Source organism: Bacillus rossius (assembly GCF_032445375.1).
Source record: "Bacillus rossius redtenbacheri isolate Brsri chromosome 4 unlocalized genomic scaffold, Brsri_v3 Brsri_v3_scf4_1, whole genome shotgun sequence".
Lineage (NCBI taxonomy): Eukaryota > Metazoa > Arthropoda > Insecta > Phasmatodea > Bacillidae > Bacillus > Bacillus rossius.
The window spans coordinates 23,433,484-23,455,943 of NW_026962010.1; the positions used below are offsets into that span (position 1 = coordinate 23,433,484).

The window sequence follows — 22,460 nt, forward strand, 5'->3', positions numbered from 1 at the left end:
CCTAGGGCCGAGCACCCGTTTCAATTAGGAGCTTTGTCCGCCATCGCGGCACTCTGACTTCGGCTACTTACCGTGTCATCTCGGCGTCCCCTCTGTTAAGAGGATTTTTCGCGGCAACGACGAACTCTTTCGAATAAGGAATGTAGTCAGCTGTGTTAAGGGATGTGATCCCGGTTTCAAATTTTAGTAGTAGCCAGTCAGTCGTAGTAATTAGAAAACAAGTCATGTTTTAATTTAAAGTTTGTTAATTTTTTTTATCTTTCTAAATGATGATCTCTGCCACGTCATCCGCGCAATTCTCGGTCCGCGCCTTTCGGATGTCTGCGCGAGACATTTCCTGAGTCCAGGAGCTACACCCTGTTTGGTGAGTACTTCGGTCTATTTTTCCTTCCCGAATTCCCGTTTTGTTGGCCTTTTCGCGCCGACTATGTTTGAATGTCTGGAAGCAGGTCTAATTCGTTGGAATTTGGCTTGTGTTTCAGACAGGGTCCAACATTTGGGCGCCGAAATTGCACCTATCATGTTGTCCAGGACCTCCAGCTTTCAGTCTCTTTAAGAAGAGCTTACTCCCGGCCAGATGTCCAACTTTGAAGCCCTGGGTGATATTTAAAATATTACTTCTCCCTACCACCAACGAAACAAATTATTTAAATGAATACCAGCGAGCAGTGCCAAAGAGAACTTATCAAATAAGAATATGTGAAATTGTTACAGTAATGAGTGGACGAACCTCACCTGCTATAATACGTCAGGAAGGACATATTTTAAATTGTTTTTCTGTGCTTGATTTGTTGTTAACAGTATAATATAACGTGTTTTAATATCGGGCCAGCCCTCCTTTTTGTAACTTGTTAATACATTTTATTGTGAAATCAAAACAAAGGAAAAACTGATTTAATTCAATTCTTTTAAATAAACCAGGAAACCTATAGACCAATATACTTATGTAGTAATTTATTTATTTGTCATTTACCTATATCTATTTAAATGATCCACTATCTCCCAAGTTGCTTGTGTGCAGGGAGTATAAAATTGTCTTGTTTACCACCTCGTGCCACCTCTGGTAAGACTTGTATTTTTCTTTATAACTTTGCTCAGCTGTTTCCTAGGCCTTTTTATTAAATTAAAATAATATAATTTTAGGGCACGAGTGGCGTATCCTTTGTTTTAAAACAATTTTTGGACCATAAACCATGACAGTTTTCCTCTTTTTCACAAAAAAAAACCATTCAAGAATGCAAAAAATACAACATAAAACCTGAGAGAGAAAATCTCAATAACATCGCAGAAAATTTCTTTGTTAGGCCATGGTATTCATATTTTTTTTGTTTGCTTACTTTAATTCTTCAACGGAATTTTCTGTCCGATTTCATATTTAAAGATTGACAAAGCTGATTAAAAATAGCTGTGTGGGTTTAGGTTTTCTTTGTTTTCTTATTCTCTTGCAATATTGAAGTTTTTCCATGTCAAACAATGCAAAACTTCAATGGCGTAAATACAAAGAATTGTATTAAAGCAAAGTTTCCTATTGCATAAAAATATTTAATAAATATATCTATTTAGCACATAGTAAAACAAATACATTGAAAATTTAATAATTTCTCTAATAGAGCTGTATCTACCTGTAAGTCTTAAATGAATTGCTGGCTATTATCTTTTTTAGAGAGCAAATTTTTAATATTTATTGATTGTTTATCCAATAGTATTCAACTTTTAAATAAATAAAAACAAGTTTTTACTATCCTTCATTAAAAATTTATTATACTTTACTGTTGGGAAATCTAAAAAATTAACTTGAAATACATAACTTTATACTTTGTTAACAAACTTATTCCATATTTGCTATAACTGTATTGATATAAATTTTAAGCAAAATATGTAACTCAATTAGAATTGGTGATTGTAATCTTTTGGAAATTACAATTGTATATATCCTAAATAAATGAAATAGTTTGAGACTATGTTTCAAGATTATATTAACAGCAATATTAATTGAAATATTTTGGAAAGCAAAGAAAAATATATGGTTTTTTAAAGGATACCCCGTACGTATTATTTTATTTGTAATCTTAATTCAGTCTATTCGCCTATGTTATGTATCTGAAATCACAACTATGCCTTAATAATTCACGAATAAAGGAATGTTAATTCTCTTACGCCAAGTATTCCCGGAAGGTTGACTGTATCAGCCTGGCTGCTTTATCTTGTCTCTTCCATATTCTTGTCGACGACACTATTTCTAGTTCTTTCCTCGTTGGAAACTGCTTCTTGAATTTGACATCCATCTGGTCTTGCAGCTGTTACATGAGATAACATACAGCAATAACAACACAAAGAAATTACAACAATTCTAAGCAGTATTTTTATACAGCCTGTGCCACTGTCTCTAAGTTCTAAACTCTATGTGTTCTTACAATAACAGTGTTCATATTATTAATATATTTCAATTTAATGCTAAATTTGTAATTTTTAAATAAATCAATATTTTAGTATCATTTATTACTACCTGGAAACCAAACATCATATTTTTTATGGAAGTTCAATAGTTAAATTAAATAAATATTTAAAGTACGAAAAGGACATTCTGAGACATGGAAAAAATAATAATTTATGTGCGAATGCCTATTATGAATAAATATAGTCTTACAAATTATGTTGATAACGTTCCAAAGAAATGACAGTGGTATAACAGGCCACAGGCCTTCAGAGAAACTAGTTACAACCTAAGACATGTAAATGAAGTCTGCGACGCCTAGTGGAAGGGCACAGTATGCTAACAATGTTGCCAGATTGACACTACCCGGGCCGTTAAAATTACAATTCTCACTATAATTAACCATGTGTTACAAATTATTTTTACTATATTTGTATTAAACTATTTATTCCTTTTTATAAAATCACAAAATAGTGCATAGTGACAGATTTGTTTTAATTGTCATTATGACAGAAAAAAATTAAATCCTAAAAACCAAATATAAGGGAAACTATTTGAAACAGTCTGTCACTATTTATAACAACGCATGCCATGAAAGTATGTGCAATACTTAAAAGAGTTAAAATACTTAAAATTAAATTATATGAACAAAAGTTTATCAAAAACTTTTGAAACCCAGATAACGTATTTCCAGTATAATTCCATAATAAAAAATAAAACATCGAAATTATTAAATGATGCTTTGGATGAAATACACAAGAAAAATGTATTTCCACATTTCTCATTCCAATTTACCTTACAGAATACAAATTTTCCGATGCATTAAACCAATTTTAATTGCATTACAAAATTGTGTCTGAAACCTTTGTGCTCTATGTCGTGCATCTGACAACAGAGCACATCATGGGGATGAAACTCTAATTTCCTATACTGAGACATTTTTTTTTAAATTAGTTCTATTCCCACTCGCCAGATAGTAATAGCTTTATTAATTAATTAGTAACATAGCTAAATTGATTGTGGGAAGTAATTGCATAAGCTATTATCAAGCAAACAAAACAGTTAAAATTAATTCTTTATATTTTGGTAGCTATACATTTTATGGTATGGCATACCAGGAATTTTTCATTTTCTTCAAATTAATTTTTTAAAAATTTATTTTACTACAAAGAAGTATTATGTGTTTAAAAATCTAGTACTTAACATTTAGTCATCAAGTAGTTGAACTAACATTATAAACCAAACACTTTGGATATGAACCCCCCCCCCCCACCCCACCGGACGAATTTTATTGTTTCTTTGATTTTTAAAAATATTGACATAACCATTACAAATGTCGTTACAGCTGCCATTTTGGAAAAGAAATATTTGCTATCAGATTTTAATGGGAAAATTTTTAAAATTTATAGAAATAATAATGATTTTATATTATATTAATCTAAAAGAACCTCTGCAAGTTTGAAAGATGTTAACCAAATTGAAAATCAAAATTATTTTAAGCTACAAAATTGAGAAGAAATTAAAAATTGATAAAACATTTTTGAAAAGGTACTGGGTTTGAACCAGTTAAGGTAATTTGATTAAAAAAGGCGACAGATCCTTCCCCTACGGAAGACAATGGCAAACAGACCTCCCGCCACTAATGCCAAGGCAGATATTCCGTCAGCCAGTATGGCATCATGGCGACCGTCCTGTTTTTGTCTGCTAGAGGCTGCCATATTTAATCCGAAATATGGTTATTGTCTGTTAGAGGGTGCTGTAACCATTTTAGTTTAATTTTTGCCCACTAGAGTGAAGTATTATTTATTAACAGACATTCAACTGTCACCATCTTGTCGACCCTCTTGACCGCCATCTTAAAAATGTTTAGTTATTTAGCTAGAATTTCGGGAAAAATTCCAAAAATCTTCAAAAATAGCTTGTTAAAATAATAACTGATTCGATCGCTTCCTGTCCTGAGATCTATCATTGACTAAGTTAAAATAAATAATTTAACTAAAAACACAAATAATTAAGAAATTAAACATACAAATTATCAGTAAACAAATTATTAGGTACATAATTTCAACTCTACTACAAAAACCAAATTACTAATTTACTAGCCATTCTCGATTTATGCATTTATTACCCACGAATTAAAGCGAGGTGGTAAACACCACCACTTGACGTAGGATCGTCCATTTCTTCATTTTAGAATATTCTCCGCCAAGTATGTATCGGGATAAATCGTATGCTGAATCTCTCCGGCATAGATGCCACCACCAATATGTTTGCGGTCTTAATCTTCGAGGTAGTAAGTTCTAAGCTCAGAATCGCGAACAACGGTCACACGGAAATGTTCGGGACTCCAATTCGCAATGAAACCTTTCTTGAAGACACCTTTCTGCTTAGATATTCGCAGAATGTCACCGACATTAACTATACGCTTTCGTGGATCTTTATTTTTTATGTTGGAAAACACTGTTCGAAGGAGGTGATGTCCTTTAAGTCTCTAAGGCTTCATTTTAGTGATACTATGTACATTGGAATTTTATTTGCTTACTAAATTCGACAAGCTATCAAGCCACTTGTAATTTACATTAGCCATGAACTGTGGTCACATATTGGTGTGCAAAGTGGTTAAACCTTTCGACAGTTGAAGCAATGCATTTACTAAATATAGAGTAATGTTTGATGCCAAACTTCTTCATAAAAGACTTGAAGGTCGCATTGTAGATTTTTTGCAGCGATTAATTTTGCAGGTGCGTTGGTACACATCCATCACGTAAAATATCTTCCATAGCCTTGGTTACGTCGGCCACATTCTTCGATTTCACAGGTCTGGCCCAAGCTATCTTGTTATACACATCGATAACCGTCAAAAAGTAGGTACTTGAAACCTTTATTAATTCGGGAATCTGGTATCATCTCACAAGTTCGCCTGAAATAAATCATCAAGTCCACGCACTACGACTTTGCACCAAAAGTATGTTCGTCTTGCAGAAGCATGAAGTTTGCGTGCAAATCCAATCGACTCATTGTATGTAGCCAGCTTATCTCAGTCCTTCAAGAATGGAGACTATTAATTTATGTGCGAATAGTTTTCAGCACTAAGCGAAGCAATTAAAAGTCTTAACCTGTCAATCAGTTCGTTTGGGTCGTTCCAATACATAGTCAATGTTATGACCACTCTCTAGCTTTTGTAAACCTTCACCATGAACTGCTTGTTCAGTAAAGAGATTGGTGAGAATATCGATTTTTCCATGATCTTCGTGTTTATATATGCCACTTTCTTGATCGCTATAACAAAAAGCATTTGAGTAAGTTCTAAAAATTTTTTGTACTCTTACAAATATTCGTGGGAATAGCCTTAAGGTTCCCTGCGAAATTGAAATTTGTACAGACCTGGAGTCCAGTTTGTTATTTTACTTTTCTACACATATGCTATTTCCTGGCAAAAAGTCTAGGTTTCAGCCCTGAGGAACCACCTATTATATTTCCTGTACAATCCTGGTCGTGTAATTATTCCGACTCGTAAAAGATCTCAGGAATGGCCGGACCAATGCAATAACTTGGTGTTAAGTCATGACTTATTCTTTTGGATATGATTTTTTTTTATTATTTTTTTTGAAGTAGGAATCTCGACATCAACTTCTGAATTCACTTTGATGGGTGGTTCTTCCTTATTTTTAAGTTCATCGAGATAAATAGTGATTGGTTTAAATGTGTATTCATTTTCTATTTTCCGTGCAAGTCTGGATCTTCTATCAAGTAGATATTTTTCACGAACAGGCTGTATGCACAATTAATGTCAATACAGGTCCAACATTGTACTAGCTGAAAACAATTTGCATATGTTTTTCTCATCTGCAGAAACCTCATGTTTGTGGTAATCAAGATCTGTTTTCGTTACCAAGTGAGTTAGTGTTGCATTCAGGTTACCTTTCAAAGCTTTAAATTCATCGCGTCTTTGTGCATTTGATACTTTTATCATGTCACGAATGTAAGAATCCGAGGCCTCCACATGCTGATCAATTGCAAGAAGGTACTCTTGTAATACGTTTTTCACACTTTCTAGTTTTCGAGCCAGTAGAGAGTATTTTTTGATATCGGTTTCGTGAGACTCTAAAACAGTATACAGTTTGGTAGTGCAACTGTTAAGACCGAATTTTTTAAATGATATGACTCATGTTGGGTGTGACAAACTGATCGAAACATTGTTGTTAGCTCACTTTATATATAGGCCAATACGTGCTCGTTTTTCTTGAACAAGGAGCGTGTGTCTTTGAATTCCTGAAATGTCATTCCAGTGTTTACATGATCGTCATAAGCGTGACCTATATTAAGTTCGTCCATGCGAAAAAGTACTATGATGTTTGAGTTGTCTCGTAGCAAAAGTTTTGTAATATGATGTACATCTGACACAAGTAGATACAGTCTATTTTGGCGTGTCTGCCCATGTAAAAGTACACTTATACTATACCTTGCTTCTCGCACACAACATTGTCGAAAACAAACAATTAATTCGCTCTTGCTTCACTAGGTGGCAGCACATCTGCATTAATGGTAAACGGGAAATACTCCAGGCCTTCCTCCAATCAGGGAACAATAGCGAGGCACTGGTACTTCGGCTATTTAAACATCTTGGATTAGAGGTAAAGATTTTCGAACCTAAGACCGTTTGGTTCCTCCAGCAAACTCAATAGAAAGAATGTTTTGTCGCAGTTGAGTGGGCCTAGCATAATGCATCATAAGGTAGAATGCAATAATTAGCCAAGTCGTTGGTTTGCATAATGTGCATGGGCTAAAAAAATCTTTCTGAATGACTTGCATTGTATTGGCGAAATTGTATAAAATCAAACACATTTATACTTTCGGCTCAGTTGAGCATTGTGACTCGAAGAGGTAAGAACAAAAAAATACATCGGTGCAGGACTTTTGAATTCTCTGATAAAAAATCTGCCATTTAAACGACACATCCCAGGCTACAGATTCTGTGATACAGGTATAAACCTGGCCAAATAACTAGCTCGAAACGACGTGGGCATTAATTCTTTTGACAAAAAGTTGCCTATTCCCTCAGAAAGGATCAGTAATCAAGGCTCTAAGCGGACGAGAGACTGGCACAGGAAGCCAAAGCCATAAGTAGTTCGTCCGATGCAGTGCTTGGAGAAAAAATAGTGGTGTGGGGCTTATTAAAAATCATGAAGGTCAAGACTAAATTAGGAATGGGTACTGGTCATGCCAGATCCCACAAGACCTGGCGCAAGTCTGGTGCTGGCATGCAAAAAGCCAAGGACAAAAGACGAACTATCGACAAAAAGTTTACTAGCAGATTCCTACCACTTCTTTTACCTGCATTGATCGTCTTTTGCAGCCTCATCTGTGGTACGAGTAGTATAGTGTGGACAGTCAACACTTCCAATAACAAGCGCATGCAGTTAAAGGAAGCTCTGAGACACAATACCAGCATGGAAGCCACTGCCATGGTTAAAAAAAGGTGCTGGACTCTACTTATGACCCCACAAAGCTGGTTGAGGTATGAGAAATAAATGAGTGAAAAATTCTTAAGTTCTCTGCCGATAGTCCTCTCATAAAAAAAAAATTGAGTGTGCTCGAAAACTGAAATAACACATTTCCGAGGAGTCTTAATGTGAGCAAAAGACACGTGAGTGAGCCATTATTAATTTAGTTCCATATGCAATTGCACACCATGGGTAGCCCACATAAAGTCTTGAAAAAAGGCTGATTTCTACGACAGTTTCGGTGATTTGAGGCCTCGGCCAGAACTAAGACAGTTCCTGTGTGGAACAACTCTGTTATACAATTACGAAACCGAATAGTCACCAAACCAAACAAATTGCAATTACTTTTGCCTTCGCTTTTTAACTTAAAGAATATAAAGCTTGAACATTTATGAAAATAAATCAGTTATGTCATAACCCTTATGTTGACAGATCACACTTAGGAGCTGCGGATGGTATATTTATCGCCTCTATAGTTGGAAGGGGATTTGTATAACGGACTCGCAGATTGTTAAACTTAAAATTCCATACCGAATATAGAAGAATGCAACCCCAATATCAGCTTCCTGAAAAGTAATGGGATCACTCAAGATATACCGTTACCAGTTGCATTTTACGAAATTGACGACATTATAAATAACATCAATCAAACGTTACCACCGGATGTAGACTTTGAACTGCGTGAAAACACAAAACCCAATCAAACATTCTATCATCCAGTGAAAATGTCGACTTTACTAAACCTCACACCATTGGTATTATGCTCGAATTCGAACCAAATATTTATGCTGCAAAAATAACGTAAGAACCTACACGCGCAGTAAACACATTGTCCATGAATGTCATACAAATAAACTGAAATTTGGCATGTGGAACATATCTCATGGAAGACTAAACATGTTCAATGAGTGTTCGCTAATGGTCCCGCCAGGGTATAAAATGTTTGAATAACAGAAAAATTTCATTTATGTTCTAGTCGTCGTATAGAGTGCACACGAAGACGTCGACAGAATCGTTGACCAGCGAGAACGGTTGTTGAATTTTTGAAACGAAGAAATTACATTATGTCTGCACTAGAAATGATTGGCATAAAGATTGTGTGTGACACCAGAGAGTTATAAAAGAAATCGTATTGGCATGCAAAAGATCAGTTCTCTACCAGACATCGGTGTAATTAATACCTGATAGCAAGAAATGTTTCTACTCAGTAATGGATAAGCACCGAATAAATTTGGAAGATGAAATTTTTAACGTGGAAGACACAGTAATTTTTGATGTCATAAATACGAAAATGAAACTGCATGAGTACCAGCCTTTCCTGCTCGGGCTGTATGCACCACCTTCTGAAGTACACATAGCTGTACAGTACCAAGATTGTGTACTTTACTTTCGCAATCAAGTCTACATATAAGAGGTAAGCTGTCAAAGACAGAGATGGCACTCATCTAACAACGATAAAAATATCCTGAAATTGTATTTTTCACCTAATAGAGCACCTACATACGTACTCAATGTCATCGAGGTAAATCCAGTCGATCGATGTAGGCATAATATGCACAATGACAAATTACCTTTTGCTCATGCCAAATGAACTGTTTACTGCAAAGATGGCCAGCTGGGGCCTGGATGATGATTACAAGCTACCGATTTATGCCAAAGGAATATTAGTGTTAGCATTTTCTTGTCCTCGCGGAACTAGTCCGACTCCTGGACGTGACGCAGCACGTACCTTGCGGAACTCGTCCGACTCCTCGACGTGCCCCAGCACGTACTTGACGAGCGCGTGCAGGATGTCAAGGCAGTGGATCTTGTTGCCGCGCGCGATGGGCAGGTTGAAGCTCACCAGCGCCACGGTGTTGGGCTTGGGGATGCCGAGCGGCGGATCCAGGCTGGCGATGAAGTCGGACAGCTGCGTGAAGCGGATGAACTGCGTGGCGTGCGGGTCGAACCTGCGAGCACCGACCGGCTCCCATTGCGACTGCTGCTCCGAGAACAGAACTCTGCCAGCAGGGATACTCTCGCGACATCCGCTGTCTTGTTAGCTGAGCGAGGCAGGGGGCTGGGATGGGTAGCCCTAGTCTCTGGTCGTAGCCGGAGCCCTAACGCCTTTCCCGATTCGCGTATACGGCGTATTCCGTATCCTCGCCCACGGGGGCCTCAGGTCGGTAGGGCTGATGCTAAGAGGGCCGGTTTAACAAAACAAAAGGTTCAATTTTCACAGATCCATACTCTCGCGGCATCCCATGTGCTCACAATTAATTCGTAACTATTTAAATATCGCTCTAGATACCCATAGTTTAATGTCATTCAATCTTGTTCTTGTTCAAACTTGTTGTAGTTACTTCATGTTATCGATTATTATTTTAACATCCCGGTTTATATACAATTTAATTGGTCTTTCCCTGCATATGAAGATAAAACTGATTTTAAAATATGCTAGGATAAAAAATATAATTTTTGCAATTCATTTGAAACACACTTTAATAAAATGTAAGGTAGACGATTTTTCCCCCTGTTATGCATTGACCTCTTTCGATTTCGATGTAAAGGTGACCGTTAACAAAAATCACTTAGGCATGTCGATACGAGCAATAATATTTTTCTCTTAATGATTATCAAATATTTCATGATATGAAAATAAACAAACTAATAATATTCAACTGTACAAAATATGATGCACAACATGAAATATTTTGTTCTGCAAGCAAAGTAAAAATTTCAATTTTTTCAAGAAGAGAATTATGATTCGGAAAAATTTGAGTAAGAAATGTATTTTTATAAATAATTTAAATACTTCTTTAATCATCCATTATATTCCTGAGTACGAACTAAAAGCTTGTAAAGTTAATCAATTGATATAACTTTAACAAGTTGTCTAATACTTAGGCCTATGCGTACTAAACTTTTTATTAGTTTGAATTATATTCTCAAAACAAATTTATCCTTAAAAAATTAATTTAAGCCATATATACACTAACTGAAAAAGGTTTTTCAACTTGAACATTGCATGTTTGTCGTAGAACTCTAGTAAAACGCTTTTAGTCAAAAATTATAGTAAATGTGGATGTTCGTCATTCTAAGCTTGATAATACACGTTTCAGGGCACCCATAAATGTGCTGGGAGCCACGATTTAGAACCACCAAAAATGGGTGTCCAACAGATAAGAAACAAGGCCCGTCATGAGCAGTGTACCAAACTCCATAGACCATATGCAGAAAATATTACGGAAACTGGAAATTTTTCTATTATTATAAATATTTTCATTGCGCTCTCTCAGTGCCTTATTTCACTTTTATTTTAAAATGCTAGTGTACACTTTATGGTACTTTTAAAAATGTGGTAGGTGAACTCCTCAATCACCACGACTTTTACACACAACCACATTTCCATTCCTACAATTCTGTTGACCACTGAAATTAAGGAAGTGTCGTATTGTGCTTTTTGCTTTTGTACGTTCAAAAGGTAATGCAATTTTTTTTGGGAATGATGCAAATTATTTAATAATTACCTTTAAAATAAAAAATCTCTTTATAATGCAAACATGATTCTTTTTCCAAATTTATTATTTGACTTATACATTACTCTCGCCTTATTATCTCATACACATTCAAGAATATAAGAAAATATTTTAAGTGAAAATTTTATTTTTAAGTTTTTTTTTAGTAGTCATTGATATGTGCAGTACCCATTCACAATTTACACAAACTAAAACTTAATATGTTCTTTAGAACAGCATGAATTAAATGTTTACTAAGATTTATAAGAAAATAAAAAACTGAAAAGAGTGTTGAAGAGTGGTGCTGTGTCCCAGCCTGGAGTCGGCCAGCCGAGCAGTCCAGGGAGCACTCACTTGGACCAGCGGATGTAGAACATCTCCAGGTCGTCCTCGACGATGCCGATCTCCTCCTCCTGGTGCGCCTGGTTGAAGTTCTCCAGGATGATGGCGATGTACATGTTGATGACGATCATGTAGCTGATGATGATGAAGCTGGTGAAGTAGGTGATGGCCAGCAGCGGTGACCCGCAGTTGCCGTTGGGCTGCCTGCGGAAGTGCGGGTCGCAGTGTGGCGGTTGCACCATCAGCGACTCCAGCACGTCGTTCCAGCCGGCTGACGTCATCAGCCTGGTGGGGAACAATGCAGCACTCCTGCTTGGATTCTACTTTCAACTGGTGGCGTGCCCCCCCTGAACCCTGTCTCCTTATTCCTTATATTCCTAATATCATATTATTAAAATGTTATATTTATGAAGTCCCATAGATAACAGGGTGTTTTAGCACCACAAATAAATTGTGCTAAATATTTGAATTCTAAATGTAATAATATTGTATTAGAAGATTTGATTTGGTTCTCCCATGAACCATTGTGGATGCACCCTTGACAATATCAGCCATCTTCAACAAGAAATTAACTATAGAATGTGGGTATTGAAGTGTATGGTTGGTGATGATTTTTAACTTATTTTTAAGATAGGTATTATAAATTAAATTTGTAAATTTTAATAAAAGTTTTTCGCAGTTATTTTCATAAATATGAAGCACACTATTGAAATTGGTTCTTTCTTAAATTAAAGGCATTCATTTCACATGAACATCATATGCAGCAGAAGTTAAAGAGATATTACACTCATAAACACAAACGTTTTGGTAATACTGCAGATAGGCTCTTAATAAATTCTCGAATATTTAGTGAAATACTGCATCCTTAACAAATATAATTTGCGAGTGCACAAGCGACGCTTAAAAGTAATTTCTGAAAATGTAAACACAATTTGCAAATATGTTGGAAGGAATACAATCAGCTAGAAGATGTAAAATATGTTTAGTAGTGATGTTCTTTCTAGAGGAAGGACACTGGATAAAATCATGTAAACGACATACAACGATAGAAGGAAATATAAAGGATTCACCAGCAGTGTTGTGTAGGCTTAAACTATAAATGCTCCCACACACGATCAGTCCAGCTCATAGTTCGGACTGCTCAGTATTGTGGTTGCTGTTGCTGTTGGATGTATCGTTTCTTCATAGAATGTGGAAGAAACTTTGGATGTTGTAATTCCAGTTGCACTTAGTAAGGAAAAGAAAAAAATACTTAATTGCAAAGTGACCAAAGAGTCTGCCGCGACACTCAGCTGATGGACTAATGGACTGATGGACTGCTAGTTTGGTCTGACAGTTTTGACTGGAGGGATGCTGTTCTCATACACGGCAGTTCGGACTTGAGTGCTCTTGAGCCCACAGTCCAGTCCATGTGTTCCGCCCTCGCTTACACACGGTAGTTCCAACTGAGAGTCCGGACGGATCACGCGTGTGTGTGAGAGGGGGAGGATGTACGGCTCACCTGAACAGCAGCTGCATGCTGCGGCCGAAGGTCTCGAAGTTGACCATGTCGTCGAGCGCGCCCTGCTGCTTCACGTGGCCGAACACGGACATGCCGATGATGGCGTAGATGAAGGTGATGAGGGCCAGCAGCGCTCCGATGTTGAACAGCGCCGGCAGCGACACCACGAGCGCGAATAGCAGTTTCCTGATGCCCTTCGCCGCCTGCGCACGAACACGTAACCCTTTACCAACAGTCACACTCCATGCACCCTACATGATCATTATTACTTATCATCCTGAATTATTTTTGTATATTTTTGGTCATTTCATTTTGATTCATGTTTAAAATACATTTATTGCTAACATTTTGGCAACAACCGGTGTATTTTCCAATGATACTTCCACTACCTACAAATTATCCATCAGGGACTCCCACAGATCCATGTCACGTTCATAGTAGATAGGTAGGTACCTACTCGACCTTCATGGAAAGTTTCGTCATTTTGTTAGTCCAGCAGGATCAATTACCCATGACACATTTTCTTTTTAGTATTGTAGTAAATTTATTACTTTAAAGTTTTTGAAGTCACATTCTTAAGCCACTGTTTGGCAATTTACAAGCCAGGAAATGTGAAGAAGAAAATAAAGAAGTGTTGGTAATTGTGCAGCAATAAGAAGCAGCACGTGTTGTGAAGTAGCTGTATCCACTCCTGCAGGGAGGCCGCGCTGACCTTGATGAGTCGGAGGATGCGGCCGATGCGGAACACCCTGACGACGCGCAACAGCGTGGGCGACACGGGGAAGTCGATCATGATGTCCTCCATGAGGATGCCGAGGATGGAGGCGACCACGAGCAGGAAGTCGAACAGGTTCCACGGCACGGTGAAGTAGTGGTAGCGCAGCCCGATGATCTTCACCAGCGCCTCTGTGGAACCAAGCGAGACGGGGCGTGCTCAGAGCGACTCCCGAGTCCTCGAGCCTCGAGCCTCGAGCCGGCGAGTGGCACAGTGGTACGTACCCAGGCCGAACACGGTGGTGAAGAAGGCGTTGCTGACCTCCAGCACGAAGAAGATGGCGTGAGGCTGGTTGAAGTGCTCTATGCCCATCGTCAGCATGTTCAGGAATATCAGCACGAATATGGCTATTTCGAACCTGCAGCGAATCAAACGCATGTATTTAAAACTGTACAACAATTCCGTTTATATTCATGTTTGTTTTTTTTAAAATAATATTGCCTTTGCATATAATGTGGCCTGTCCAATTCATAACTTTGAAAAACAAAACTAGAACACAAAAAAAGTTTTAATTTCTACAAAAAGAACTAAACCATAACACACAGAGAAATAAATTGTAAATATTTTAAAAAATTGTATTTAAAAACCTGGTAAGTCAACTTAAGAATTTGCAATCCAAAACAGATAACCACTAAAAAAATTTAATATCATTCTTAAAAACAACACAGAATGTAATGAAATAAATGTGTTCAGTGTAAAACTATATCAACTATTAATTATATTTCTTAAATAAATGAATAAGATCATTTGTAGTGCAGCTAAACATTGGTCATTTAGAGTCCTGAATTGTTTATATATACTAACAGAAAGGAACAAACAAATTAGCGTTTTATTTAAGTAGCAGATGAGGTGTTTTTGATATTTATTAGAAAAATATATATGTTGCTTGTGGTCCCTAACAATGTAATAAAAATATGAAATGAAACAATTTAGACTATTTTTTTTTAATTTTTATTCTGTGTATAAATGGGATGTTGTGAATGCTATAATTAAATAATTAAAAAATTCAAAATATAAAAACATGTTAAAAACAGCAAATTTGTCTTATATATTAAACATAAAGTTCACAACAAACTTACCAAAATATATGTGGAAATACTTAGTTGTGACCTTACTTAGAAATGCGCAGTTACATTAAAGGTGAGATGTGACAGAATGACATAGTAAGAAACATAAGACTAGCATAAAATGTGTTCTTTTAATAAAGCTAAAATATAATATGAACTTGATGCTTACCGCCTGGAATTAGAAAGGTCGTAGAACATTGCAAGAAACTGATTCCTCGGCCGCTTGATAACCTTCTGTGGCTTCTTCCGCCCAAGTTTTTTCATCGCAGTGTAGTAGTGTTTTTGGCTCTCCGTCAGGAACATTTCCAGCACACCGCCTTCGTACTGCGACAAGCATGCAAGCAATTCTTGAATTTATAGTATTCCAAATTAATATTGTTAAATACAAAACATATTAATTCCCTTATGTAAATGTCTTTCATTTTTATTACAGTCTCTTGAATGTTCAAACATGATTGGCCAGCTTTAATATAATTAATAATTTACTGTTTGAAAATAGTTATACAATTTGGTTTAAAATCCTGTTTGAATTATGAAATTGTGTTAAAATTAATAGAAAAATATTTCGTTTTTAATTTTGCAGGTATGTCTTTAGGCTCCTTAACTAGCTTTAGGCCACTAACAATGTTGATTAATCATTTACATTGTGTTTTTGTAGGTCAAAACTCATAAAATAGATGTGTCAACTATAACACTGCAGCAGCCACAATCAAATAAAATTTGACATCTAATTAGGTGAAGCAATGGGTAAACATCGAAAAGTACCAATGCGAGAAACAGCAGTCACTCACTTGTCACCTCAGTGGCGTGCCCAGGATTTTGCTCTGGGGAGGGGGGGTCAGGCAGAAGGCTAGGGCCTTTCCGGTGGCCTGGGGGGTATGGAATACCCCCCAGCTAGGCGGGGGGCCCGGGGGTCCTCCCCCGGGAAAATTTTGAAAAATACGTTTTCAATATTGCTAATTTAGGCTATCTAAAAATACTGTTTAATTAAACATTTATGCTTGTGTCATTGAATTTATTTTAATATCATACAAAATATTTTTTTTTTCATTTTATGAATTTAATATAAAAATATTTTTAGCCCTTGGGGGGGGGGGTTCCAGTCCAGCTCGTCCCCCCCCCCCCTAGGCACGCCCACGTGTCACCTACAACCTTCACAAAATTACATGCGTTTTGCTGCTGGATAAACGCACGTTCGAAAGAGATATGTGTGCTAGTCATGTGAGTGCCAAGGCTTCTATTTATACCGGACGAATTTATTTTATTTTTTTAAGGTACAGAAAGATTTGATTACTAACACATAAAAAGATTCAATTAAACAGTTTATTTCAATTCTTGTTTACCCTGGCCATATTTACCACCATGAATTCTGTTCGGGTTATAAAGCATTTAAACAGGACTTCATGAAGAGGACAAATTATTATACATTCCGACTAATTTGTGTTAATTTTTCTCTACCTCTTTCCAGTCACAAAATTATTCTTTATCGAAACTTGCAAAATAAACATTAAATCGAAGAAAACTAAGTTAACTTGGAACTTCGTGAATGTGTTATATGTAATTAGTAAATATTTGATGCTATAAGTTTTGTATTATCGAAACAGTAAAGTATTTTTCAACTTACTAATAAACTGCAGAAATCAACATGCCTCCAGACGGATAATGCAGTTGGTTTTCCTAACACATTGTTTGCACAGATATCCACTTGGATACAAGGCACCATTATACCCACCTTATTTGTTTTTGAACTTTCGTAGACAGCAAAATTGCTACAGACGATAATACAGAATGACAAGACCAGCAATACTGATATAGTAACATATATTGTGGCCTATAGTATAGAATAATTCGCCCAGATTGACTTCTGGGACACTTGGTTATACCCTAATCAGGATGGCCAGACTGGTAGTATAACCCCAAATGTTCTTTGCTAAACACAAGTGCGCCACCTCGGTCCATGCTCACCTTCTTCTTGAGCATGTTGAAGTTGTCGATGATTACACCAATGAAGAGGTTGAGCGTAAAGAAGGAGCCGCACACAATGAATATGACAAAGTAGAGGTAGGCATAGAGGTTCGCCTCCCGTTGAGGTTGAAGGTCGACGCCTCGTGCGTCCACTGCATCCGCCATCACCTCCATCCAGCCCTCGAACGTAGCCTGCAACAGGGGGTTGCGTCACAACGCGGAAACTGCATCCATTACCACCCCATCCAGTCTGAAATGGTAGCCTGCCACTGGACTTGCACCAATAAATGAACACCTCGTCTGCTATCACCTCCATACAGTTATCGAATGTGGCCTGCAAAAGGTCTTAAGTCACTACACGGACACTGCTTCCATTATCACCTCCATCCAGTTCTCGAAGGTTGCCTGCCACTGGGCTTGCATTACTAAATGGATTCTGCATCCTCCATCACCTCCATCCAGTTCTCGAAGGAGTTCGCATGTGAAAGGTGTTGTGTCACTACACAGATACTGCATCCACCATCACCTTCATCCAGTCCTTGAAGTTCACCTGCATAAGTCTTGTGTCACTAAACATGCATTGCATCCATTAACACCTCAATCAAGTACTCAAAGGTTGCCTGCGACTGGACTTGCATCACTTAATGGACACTGTACACTATTATCTAAATCTAGCACTCAAAGATCGCATTCAAGAAGTCTTTTGTCATTAAAAGGACACAGCATCCATTATAATCTCCATCCAGAACTCGATAGGTTGCCTGCAAAACGTCTTGTGTTATTACACATACACTTATGCCATTATAAACTCCATTGGGCTTGCATCACTAAATGTACACCGTGTTCACTAATATATCATTCCAGCCCTCGTAGGTCATCTGTAAAGGGTCTTGTGTCACTAATCGGACACTGCATCTATTATCTCCTCCACCCAGACTTGGAAGTCACCATCCACAGGACCTTCATCACTACGCAGACACTTGGATAGCCATCACCTCCATACAGGCCTTTAAGGTTGACTGCTCAACAGATTGCAACACTACACAGACATTGTGTCTGCCATTAACTACATAAAATCCTCGATGGTCGTTTGCTACAGGTCTTTAGTCACTACATGGTCACTGCGTATTATCACTTCCATACAGTTTTTGAAGGTTGCCTGCGAAAGTACTTTGATAACTATGGGGACATTGCATCTGATATTACCATCATCTAGCCCTGGAGGTCACCTATAACAGGGCTTGCATTACCACATGGACACTGCATCCATTATCACCTCAATCCAGCCCACGACATTCGCCAGCTAGAGGGCTTGCGTTACTACATGGTAAATGAATCCGCCATTAGCTTCATCCAATGTCGAAGGTAGTTGCAAAAGGGATTGTTTTATCACACGGACACTGCGTACATTATTATCTCCAGCCAGTCTTCAAAGGCCACCTACCACATAATTTACATTATTACACAGACACTGTGTGTACATGATCACCTCCATACAGCTTTCGAAGAACTTCTGGAACAGGGCATGTGTCACTGCCGAGACATTTCATCCGCCATCACCTCCATGCAACCCTCGAAGGTCACATTAAAAAGTAATTGCATCACTACATGGACCCCGCATCATCCATCACCAATATACAGGCCTCGAAGGTTGCCTACTGCTGGGCTTGCGTCACTACACGGACACTGCGTCGGTTTTTACCTACAACCAACCCTCGAAGGTTCCTTGAAACAGGGCTTGTTACTACCAGGACACTGTGTGGAGCCACGGTTTATTCTGCGTTGTGTTTCGGAAACATCAAAACTTTGGTTCAAATACATTATTTACGTTGTGGGGAAAGTTTTGAAGGCTTTTTTAAATGATCGTGACTCTGTTAAACAACAACTACTGAAATTTTCTATTTATTAACCACTTTCAAGTATACTTATAACAATTTCCGCAATGTTTTAGGCGTGGCAAAGTGGCGACTGTGAAGTAAAAAGTAACTTTTACTATGTCATTGCAAGCCATCTTTGAAAATTCCTTACTCCATGGCCTGCAACACAGCCAGCCTGTATGTTGCACTTCTGGTCATGTGTATACATCAATGTAATAAAGTGATCACACAGCTGTACACTGCTCCTCCAAAGACCGCGCCACATTTCGTTTGGGTCCTTGCTGGCCGTTTTGGCTAACACGTCAAGCTTATGGGCCGAGGTTCGTGGGTTCGATGCTAGCACCCGGCACTAAGTTGGCTCCCCGTTGGTTAGGAGCTTCTTGTCACCTTAAGCTTCTGTGAACAAACTTTTACATAAACAAACAACCAAACACATGGCTGTCAATTGTTTGGTTTACGCATTTACGTGTCAACCGATAACGCGAAGGCGTTATTATAATTCACAGTAAAAAAGATTTAAAAATTTTGTGTTATAAATAATTCCAACAGTGAAATATTTAATAATAAATGGTCTTCACATTTTTATTTAATAGATTAAGATAATAAACATTCATGAATTAAAAAAAGTAAACTTTTCGTATTATTAGGTAAACTCACGTATCTTCATATACTATAGCCGTCCAGTTGTTGAAATTAGACCAAAAATTTCTTCTAACAACAGATGTATGTATTTCACTCTACGGCCAACTTTATGTATGGCAATAGGGCATGATTCTAAATAATGTGTTAAATAGTTGTAAACTTCAGACCTAAGAATTGTTTATTTTTTTTCGAATGAAATGTAAACTTGTACCCTCTATTCTCGCATACATATCAACTATTCACTGCAGAATAAATTTTGTGAATAGTGCAACAAGCTAAAATCTCTCTAATTGCAAGTTGATATGCTGCATACTGAAGCATGGTTAATTTATTTCTGGGCGCTCTTGAATTGGGTGTAGTTTTTACATTATGAGATATATTGATATGCTACCCAGTACTACCATTTGTAAAACGTAATGAATACGCTAAGGATCTATTAATAAATAAATTCCAAACAGATATGTTTTAATGTTACCATTAACTTCTGAAAATGAAATCATAATTCGTTCAGAAGGTGTACTAAATATAAATGCTACATAAGTTTGAATTGCATAGTTGTAATGATTTAGATCTAAATCACGATTTACTTTAATGAGCATACAAATTTCTTAATTTTGATTTTCAATGCTCTAACAATAATCTTTCAATGCAATGAATGACCGAACGAAAGTATTATTGCGTTTCAATCAAGAGAGATTTCACGCTTTGTGTTGTCATTGCATTGTTAATTAAATTGTTTTCGTAAACTAAATTAAAAATATAATTGCGCATAACATAGTGAGCGACCATATTCAGCAGTCGTCGGACAAGATCTGTGATAAAAATAACATCATGTATTTTGAAATGATATATGTAGGTACTCCATTCGTATAACATAGACAGGATCGCGACATGCGCCAGGTCTTGAGCTGGCTGGCGGCCCTGCCAGGACACAGTCGTAACGCGTCATGTCACGTGCTGACCACTGACATATGGCATGCCATGCGTGCCTCGCCGGATTACAATGGTCGTCGCTACCACCTCTCCCTCCGCACCCCGCAAATCGTCATCCCTCGGCGCTGTTATCTATCGCTGAGCGGCCTGGGGAATTCCGCGAGCCACCGCGTGGAGTGGCACGAATGGGCACAACCTTTCTGGACTTTTCGGGCGTCGGTTCGGCCCGGGATAACGTGACTCGTCACAGCTGCTCTCATCGGTTCTGGAAAGACGACCTACTAGTATCAAAGGGCGACACCGTACTCCGCGGCAGTTCCGAGCGAGTCCCGCAACAGTTACTTAATTCCGAGAGTTCCGAGAGTTCCACGAGGGAAAGGAAGTGCGACATCGGTGAAGAAAGGGTGAGAGAGACCCTCCCCCCTGAGAGTGGCGTGACGTGGAGTTTGACTAGATCGTGAGAGTGTAGTGACTGAGTGGCGCAAGATTGTGTGTGGACAAGCACGAGGTAAGGGATGAACCACTGTCGAGCCTAGCTCAAGTGCGGAGTGTTAACTGTGGAACCTGATAGTCATTGAGTGACTTGAGAATAAACATTTTTAAGTGAGAGTGATTTGTGATCGGACCTTTTTAAGTACAATTATTTATTATAAATATAATTATTAGTAATTAATAAAACTGTATCAAAATTACTTTAGCCAACCCTTACGAACTCAGTTCTCCCCACATAGGTCGTAACATTAATTATAAATTTAATCTTTCTGCACTCCTTCTCTTTATGAACATTAACTATGCAAAATCTCTCAATCCTCTGAGAACAATTTGCTTAAAAAAGGATACAAAGTTTTTCGTGCATGTGTATGTATATATATAAAGTAGCTTCTCGCTGTTTGTCTGTCTATCCCTATGTATGCTTAGATCTTTAAAACTACGCAACAGATGTTGATGCGGTTTTTCTTAATAGATAGATTGATTCAAGGGGAAGGTTTTTATGTATAATACATGCATAATATAGTAGAGAAACACTGATAATTTTAGAGGTTTCTAATGTGATGTAGTAAATAAACACATTTTTTGCGCCTACATTGCAAACGCTGGCTGAACCCTACGAGATGGATAAAATTAATGTACTACAGTATTGTACACCTTAAAAAGGTCTACAAAAAAGTCCGCGATGGTATATGTATATCTCTTAGGGATAACCCACAATAACCATTTTTATCCTTTTACTTTTTACGAGAAATAATGGCTTATTTACGAAGCGATTTTAAACAATACAGCATTAATCTTTATCCAATTAAGTACCTTAAATACACTATATATACTATTTTTATATATGTTGTATATAGATACATTCTGTAGTATATTAAGTATCAGCATTGCACCCGTGCGAAGTCGGGGCGGGTCGCTAGTGTATATATATATATATATATATAAAATAGGATGTTGGTTTGTATATATGACGTCGATAAACTCCGACACTGTTTGATCGATCGCCGCGAAAGTTGGCACATCGAAGTGTTTATTCATGATGAAGATTTTTATTTTATAATATTTTTTATTGTAATTCGTCGCTAGATGGCGCTGCAGCGCATCAACTTATAAACTGTTCAATCGATCGCCATGGAAATTGGTCTACATAGATATTTGAACACGGAGAATATTATTTTTGCGATATCCATTTTGCTATAACTTGCAATTATATAGCGCTGCAGTGCATCAACAACCACAACGTTCAACCGAAATTTGGTTTACATAGATATTTGAACACGGAGAATATTTTCACGACATCCATTTAGCTATAACTCTGCACTCGATGGCGAAGCTGCGCCTAAACTTCTATTCCATTCAACCGAGCGCCATGAAAAATTGTATATATAGGTATTTAAACGCTGAGAATATTTACACACTATCCATTCTGCT

General features: G+C 37.5%; 1 protein-coding gene across 1 annotated transcript in view; it reads right to left on the reverse strand.

Annotated features, from left to right (window-relative positions):
- LOC134541488 (sodium channel protein 60E-like) overlaps positions 1-22,460 on the reverse strand; it is a 219,708-nt gene that overhangs the window by 6,021 nt on the left and 191,227 nt on the right. The window contains exons 21-28 of the mRNA XM_063384980.1: positions 17,086-17,277; positions 15,290-15,444; positions 14,278-14,411; positions 13,991-14,184; positions 13,279-13,481; positions 11,790-12,062; positions 9,668-9,887; positions 2,158-2,297 (exon numbers count right to left, since the gene is read on the reverse strand). Coding sequence (XP_063241050.1) covers positions 2,158-2,297; positions 9,668-9,887; positions 11,790-12,062; positions 13,279-13,481; positions 13,991-14,184; positions 14,278-14,411; positions 15,290-15,444; positions 17,086-17,277 — 1,511 coding nt within the window. The remainder of the gene's footprint in view (positions 1-2,157; positions 2,298-9,667; positions 9,888-11,789; positions 12,063-13,278; positions 13,482-13,990; positions 14,185-14,277; positions 14,412-15,289; positions 15,445-17,085; positions 17,278-22,460) is intronic.